Source organism: Gossypium hirsutum, chromosome D13 (assembly GCF_007990345.1).
Source record: "Gossypium hirsutum isolate 1008001.06 chromosome D13, Gossypium_hirsutum_v2.1, whole genome shotgun sequence".
Classification (NCBI taxonomy): Eukaryota; Viridiplantae; Streptophyta; class Magnoliopsida; order Malvales; family Malvaceae; genus Gossypium; species Gossypium hirsutum.
This window is the reverse complement of record NC_053449.1, coordinates 40012032-40018765: the sequence shown is the minus strand read 5'-3', so window position 1 is coordinate 40018765 and position 6734 is coordinate 40012032. Positions and strand designations below refer to the sequence as shown.

The 6734-nt window shown below is 36.7% G+C and overlaps 2 protein-coding genes across 3 annotated transcripts; one reads left to right on the top strand and one right to left on the bottom strand.

Annotated features, from left to right (window-relative positions):
• The first annotated feature begins 626 nt into the window (after nt 1-626).
• On the top strand, nt 627-3119 carry LOC107920316 (ADP-ribosylation factor 2-B). Of its 2 annotated transcripts, none has more exons than XM_016849969.2 (7): nt 627-893; nt 1328-1488; nt 1569-1639; nt 2269-2388; nt 2525-2643; nt 2728-2809; nt 2891-3119. In XM_016849969.2, the coding sequence occupies exons 2-7, from the start codon at nt 1341-1343 to the stop codon at nt 2894-2896; spliced, it is 546 nt and encodes a 181-aa protein (XP_016705458.1). In that variant the 5' UTR covers nt 627-893; nt 1328-1340; the 3' UTR covers nt 2897-3119. The 2 variants fall into 2 exon arrangements, with proteins under 2 accessions (XP_016705458.1, XP_040965647.1); XM_041109713.1 differs by having other exon boundaries at nt 746-893; nt 1332-1488.
• Nucleotides 3120-4749: 1630 nt separating this feature from the next.
• On the bottom strand, nt 4750-6272 carry LOC107920315 (galactinol synthase 2). The gene is made up of 2 exons (XM_016849966.2): nt 5828-6272; nt 4750-5730 (listed from the first exon to the last, which is right to left on the bottom strand). The coding sequence occupies exons 1-2, from the start codon at nt 6143-6145 to the stop codon at nt 5032-5034; spliced, it is 1017 nt and encodes a 338-aa protein (XP_016705455.1). The 5' UTR covers nt 6146-6272; the 3' UTR covers nt 4750-5031.
• Nucleotides 6273-6734: the final 462 nt, after the last annotated feature.

The window sequence follows — 6734 nt, the reverse complement described above, 5'->3', positions numbered from 1 at the left end:
TCTATTTGACCATAGGTTGTTTTTTTTTTTCTATTCTTTTATTTGTTTCTTCTTTTTCTTCTTCTTCTCATGTCCTTGGCTATTGGTTTTTTTTCATCATCTTCTTCTCTTGTTTGTTTTGCCTACTAAGTACTATAATTAGTAAATTAAACTCAAACGTATTTTCTTCTTTCTTCTTAAATATTCAGTGCCTCTTCTCTACTGATCTTAAGTTATTTTCTTCATATCTCTCTCTTCTCATGTAGCATAGGGCTTAGAAATTGTAATTATCAGGGCTTGAAGAAGAAGATCCAAATTGATTTTGGTAATGTACACAAAATTATAACATAACTGGTTCTTAACTCGTTTTGAAATGGTTCATTAGATTTTCAGTTCTATAATGGTGATCGGACCATCAGGGTGGGATTCTAAAACCACATTTTTAAAATTTCTTCGCTTTCTACAATTTTATAAGAAAAGATATCGTGAATCTCTAGTGACTTTTCACAAAAATATGCTTTGTACTTACCATAATGATAAATCCTGCGCGTCAAAAACCTTTAAAGACTTAGATCATGATACCATTGAAGGAAGATATGTTAAAGAAAATATGATTAAATTATTGCAGTTAAAAAAAGTAGTGCCTCTTCTTGCATATTCCTCTATTTTTGGTTTTATATACATATGTTGTATTGATAAGCAACAACAGCAAGGGGATTGGGTCTCAGGGCCGGGGCCTTAGCATAGCTTAGATTAGGATCTATTCTAATTATAAGCCCAAACAAAACCTAACGCCTTGAAGGCCCCATTCTCCGAAATCCTCCTAATAAATTAAATCGATTCCAACTTTCCACTTTCATTTTCCTCTTTCAATTCTCTGGGCACCCCTCTCAGATCTTCCAATCTCCCACCATGTACTCTACAAATCTCTCCCTTCCTCTCTCTATGTATCTGTACTCCAAATGTGTTTTGCGTTTTTTTGTGCTGATGGATCTTTAACTATTTGATTCTTGATCTAGATCTGGATTTATGTTTCCCCTTGGATCTTGATTTCTATGAAATATAGCATATTACTAGTATTAGAATTCATATTGAATCTATTATTTTTTATACAATATCTGCTTGTTTTGTTTGATCAGGGTTATATTTCTATCATTTGATATGATATGATGTTCTAGCTGATTCCGATCCTGTGTATAAATTGTTCTTATCTCTGAAAACGGATGGTTTATATTATATGTTACCATTTATATGTCAAATTGGTTTTGTTCCCCTTTTTTTTTTCATTTTATTAATCGGGCGAATAAGCTGGGATGGACCCTTTTTGAGTGTGTGTTTTTTTTCTTAGCCAGAATAAAAGGATGGGGCTTTCTTTTGCTAAGTTGTTCAGTCGCCTGTTTGCCAAGAAGGAAATGCGTATTCTGATGGTGGGTCTTGATGCTGCTGGTAAGACTACCATATTATACAAGTTGAAGCTCGGAGAGATTGTCACCACGATTCCCACTATTGGTATGCTCTTATTGTTAATTTTTCTTCAAGCATTTTTTTATTTGTTTATAGATATTGATGCTTATTGCTACCTTTCCCAGGGTTTAATGTGGAAACTGTGGAATATAAGAACATTAGCTTCACCGTTTGGGATGTTGGAGGTCAGGACAAGGTAATATTACAGGAACCCGAAAAATGTTGCAGAACAAACCATAATTAGTCATCATTTTACCATTATATTGTTTCCCTGGGTCTTATTGCTTGATGGAACATGATATTTTACCCTGGTTAAACTGTACAATACATTGATGTTTCAACTAATGGATATGCTTATGGACGATCTTATGCTCATGGCATCAGCATATAAGATAATCATAATCTACATCTACTAATGCCATCTCGTCTTTCTAGTTTATCCTTTGGTGGTATGAGGAGAGGCTATCCATGTCGTGGCTGTTGCATTATTTGGCATCTTGCCTTTATTGTATTTTCTTGCAATCCATTGTGCTTATGGATGGTCCTGTGCTGATTAGATTGTCATTCGTCAGCACATAACATATTCATAAGCTACATTTATTGCTGCTACCTTGTTCTTCTGTTTTCCTCCCTGAATGAGGAAGGCTCCAATATATATTGCAACAAACATTATTTCTTCCTTATAATTAAGTACTGGTGATTTTGTCTGCGAATTGTTGCTTGCCTTTTGTGGTACTTGCATTTGCCTGTTTCTTAAAATTTAGGAGTGAAATATCTCGAGTCTGATGGCATGTCTTGTTCTAATGGCTTTATGGGAACTTTCAGATTCGACCTTTGTGGAGGCACTACTTCCAAAATACTCAGGGGCTAATCTTTGTTGTGGATAGCAATGATCGTGATCGTGTTGTTGAGGCCAGGGATGAGCTTCACCGTATGCTAAATGAGGTGCCAGTTTGCTTCTTTGAACTTTGTTGGTTTGGTTTCTCTGTTAACTTGAAATTTCAATAATGAGGTCTACATGTAGCTGTTATGCATGTGTAATTACTATTTTCAATTATTTTGTTGCTTATAATATGTGTAGGATGAGCTGAGGGATGCTGTGCTGCTTGTATTTGCAAACAAGCAAGATCTACCAAATGCTATGAATGCTGCTGAGATCACTGATAAACTTGGTCTTCATTCCCTCCGTCAGCGCCACTGGTATAACCTTTTCCCTGTTTGTTTATTTCTAGATTGGTCTGCCAGTTGTCTGTTCTGTTTTAAAATCTCTCTTGTGAGTCACAGGTATATTCAGAGTACATGCGCTACCTCTGGTGAAGGGTTGTATGAGGGTCTGGACTGGCTCTCCAACAACATAGCTAACAAGGTAGGTTCAGACTGATACGTGTGTCCTTTATTGATATTGTTCTGTTCTAATTCTCTCTGCCATTCATTGTATTTTTCCTAGGCTTGAGGTGGTTGGTAGAAGGTCGGTGACATTTACATTTGGGGTAGCAATCTTTGTGGAATTCGGATATGTATATTTCTATTTTATGATACGTTGCGTTATTGGGGTTTTGTTTTTTTGTTTTTGCTCGACAACTTTTAAATGAAATGGATGAGCTTGTGTTTAGATATGCTTTGTAGATGGAATTCATTGTTCAGAGTTAATTAACGAATTCATTGTTGACATTTCATAGTAACATGTTACATTTTATGTGTTTTACTTGTTCCATTATCAATACTATGTTGATTCTTGTTTGTCCAAGAAAAGTTTTAAGCAAGTTGAGCTGAGGTGGGAAGAGTGAGGCCATTTCATTTTATTTTGCATAAGGTTTTAACTGTTAAAAAAGTCTCCTTCACTTCTTAGGATCTCGGCCATTTCACATGTTTATACCTTAGAGACATTAAAGTAGTTTTGTTTTGGACAATGTGACTGGTTTGTTTGCTGCAAGGTTAAAGCCACAAAGCACCTAACCATTGAGGACAAGAGGAGAGCCAGTGACAATGTGACTGCTTTCCGTCACTCAACAGACTTAAAATGTTTCTCAATACCAGTATTATCCAAGCAATTCTGAGTTTCAAGAATCCCTTCTGTATAATTATAATAGTAATAATAAGTCGGGGTGGAACGAAATCAACCCAAATGATCCGACAAACACACAATTTGCATTGACATGTTTTATACAAAATGCATTTATTAGTTAAAGGATCTGCTTCAATTATCCAATTTTTTTTAAAATTAAAGTATACTACTTGATTCATCATTCAATTTTTATAATCACCCAAATAAAAATATTTATAATTTAATCATTTTTGTTACAATAATTAAATATTTTAATATTTTAGGCACCCCACTACTAACCCACTAATGGAGTCTAATGTGGCATTCCACATCATTTTTTACCCGCTGTTGTTAATCATCTTCTTCTTCCTTTGCTCTCTGCTTCTGGTACACTCTCTTTCTTTACCCATCACTGCACCATCAAGGGGCAGCTTAGTATTAAGTAGTGGCTCCTGCGTAACTACGTTCTGAGACGGTGCAGTGAATTGCATGAATGACAGACTGAGACCAAGTAGTTTTGGTTGATCTAAAAATTCTAGTGGATGAGTGGGTGAATTATGCATCGCAACTGCCCATGTTTGTATGTATGTACGAGGATTACCGTCGTTATGGGCCATTGGTAAAGGAAAATTGAATCCCTTATTATATGTTGCATTTTTGTCGACTAAAATTTTTAGAATGGACGGTGATTATATTCTCCTGCAAACAGAAATAGATTTTCTTTTGAGTGATGGACTTACGAGTTTGGGCTTTTGCGAATTAGGATATGGAAGTAGGGTTAGGGTTAGATTCCCTTTTTTTTTTAAAGGAAGTTTGGGTTAGATTTCATGAAATGATAATTGGGTTAATTATCATTAAATTTTAGGATCAAGTCGGCGTAAAAAAATGTTTATGCAAGGCTGACCATAATATAAAAACAGACCTAATAATTTAGCCCACATCAAATTTCGAGTCCAAATATTCTCATATTTCGATCAACTTTGGGTAATCCAATATTCCAATCCTTAAATGTGTTTACCGAAGTGAGTGTCTTTTGCGGTTCAAATAGGGAATCAACTACCATATTTTTCATTTTTCATATACTTCTGACTTGAATTAACTCCTTGTGTTGTAACTATACAATGTAATACACGTTTTGCAGACTCTGCTATGCGGAGCTCCTCACTTGTACGTGACAAGTCCATCAAACAAGGGCTAATTTTATTTACTTCATTATTCAACTTCTAGGAAAAAGGTTGGTGCATTGGAGGCTGAATAACAAATTTAAAAGAAAAAACTATATATTATCCCATAAATGGTATACCAATATTCATTTTTATGTAAAACAAAAACAAAAAAAAAAAAAACCAATCAAACCAGACACAAGGACAACATATAACAGTCCTTATGTTCCTGATGATAAAACATCTGTCCATTTCAAAAATGGAAGGACAGATCAAATACATACTACAAACAAGAAAAAAATTGAACACATTTACATTCATTCCTACACTGCTTTAGCTTAGGTGGATTGTATTGTATTACTAATCTGTATCGTCACCAAATTAAGCAGCGGAAGGGGCGTTAATACGGTGAACAAAGCCGCCGGCCTTTGACAAAGCTGCCAAAAGCAGTTGCAGGCCGCTTTGCTTATCCTCATCAGCTTCTGCTGCTTGGCCAGAAGCCACGACATTGTTGTAGTCAAGCGACTCATCATCGTAAATCTCCCACCATTTAGCCACCAGCGTCTTAATGTCTTCCCTGTCCATGTTGTCTTCTTTGCCGGTATACCTCCAGGGTTTGGAGCCAGCAGCACAGTAGTGAACCACCTTGGCCTTGTCTAGCTCAATGTTCTCAGGGTGGCGCCATAGCATGGCCATCACCAGGTTGTAAATGGGAGGGATGGGCCTGTAAATGTCCCTAAAGTACATGTTCAGATAATCCTGCTCCGCAAATGGGGTAGGAGGGGTGACTCTGAGGGTAGTCAAGAGGTCATCATATGTAGAAAGGCTAGGTTCATATACAAACATTCCAGCGTTGAAGTAAAGAGGAGGTTTAGGACCAAGCTGCGAAGGCCATTGGACCTTATCAGGGCACTGCTGGCAGTAGCCGATCTTGTACTGAGGGGTGTGGCTCCATGTTTTCTCACAGAAGCAGTCCATCACAGCATAAAAGTAACCATCTTCCATGTCGAACAAGTGGTCTATGTTATCGAATACTTGGATGTCTCCGTCCAAGTATATCATCTTGGAATACTCCACAAACTGCAGATTTTTATTTTTATTTTTGAATATAAAAAAGTAAGAAAATGATTCATTTTCAAACATGCAAAAAAAGAAAAAAGAAGATATGAAAATATACCTCCCAGATACGCAGCTTGGAATAGTTGATGACATAGTAGGCCATGGCAAACTGGGTCTGGTTCTCAGGTGGGTACACAGGCTCGATCTCCCGGATTATGCAGCCCTGGTCCACCAGAATCTTCCTGTGTTCTTCTGGGACGTCGGGCAAAAGCGCCACCACAAGTGGGTACTTGCTGTTCACCTTCCTCAGTCCCTTGGCTAAACCCACCACGCCCTTGACGTAGTCTCCGTTCCCAGCCAAGAACGTAACATAAGCCCTCTTGGGAGCCTTGGCAGTGACAGTGGCAGCTTTGGTAGTGGTGATGTTAGGGGCCATGATGGTAAAAGGGTGTGTTTGGTTTGAAGGAAAATGAGGTTGGGACTTCTAGTTTTGAGGGGAAATTGGTGTTTTGGTTTGGTAGTTGGTATTATGCAAGTGGAAGTTGAGGTGCTGAAGGATGTGGGGAGGTGGGGGGTTTATATAGGAATTAGGAATCTAAACAACGCGTTGGCCCACCCAAAAAAAGTAAAGCGATAATATTTCTTTTTTAATAATTAATATAAATTTCGATATTACTCTTTTTTATTATACTTTTAATATATACATATTGAACCCTGCATCAAATCTAAATTTTATTTAAATTCCTTTACAAATAAAATTATATACTTCATTCACAAAAATATGTCCTCATCCAAATATAAATTAGTCTATTCAAGTATGTCTCACTTTGCAAGGGCATATGTGATGGGAGACTATTCACTAATTATTACTTTTACATATACGTGTGTATATGCGAGAGCACACAAGTTGATAATTGTGAATTAGGAACCCTCAGTGGAATAATGCATAAGTGTGTAGTTTTTTGGATTTATTATATATTACAGATGCGTTGTTTAGGTTTTTTAATGATAGTTTTATCATTGTT

Excerpts from the sequence above, each read along its gene's own strand:
- LOC107920315 (XM_016849966.2), bottom strand. The coding sequence starts at position 6,145 with ATGGCCCCTAACATCACCACTACCAAAGCTGCCACTGTCACTGCCAAG. Across the intron at positions 5,731-5,827 it reads CCAAGCTGCGTATCTGGGAG|TTTGTGGAGTATTCCAAGAT; the intron begins GTATATTTTCAT and ends AAAAATCTGCAG.
- LOC107920316 (XM_016849969.2), top strand. The coding sequence starts at position 1,341 with ATGGGGCTTTCTTTTGCTAAGTTGTTCAGTCGCCTGTTTGCCAAGAAG. Across the intron at positions 1,489-1,568 it reads CACCACGATTCCCACTATTG|GGTTTAATGTGGAAACTGTG; the intron begins GTATGCTCTTAT and ends TACCTTTCCCAG. Across the intron at positions 2,644-2,727 it reads TCCCTCCGTCAGCGCCACTG|GTATATTCAGAGTACATGCG; the intron begins GTATAACCTTTT and ends TGTGAGTCACAG.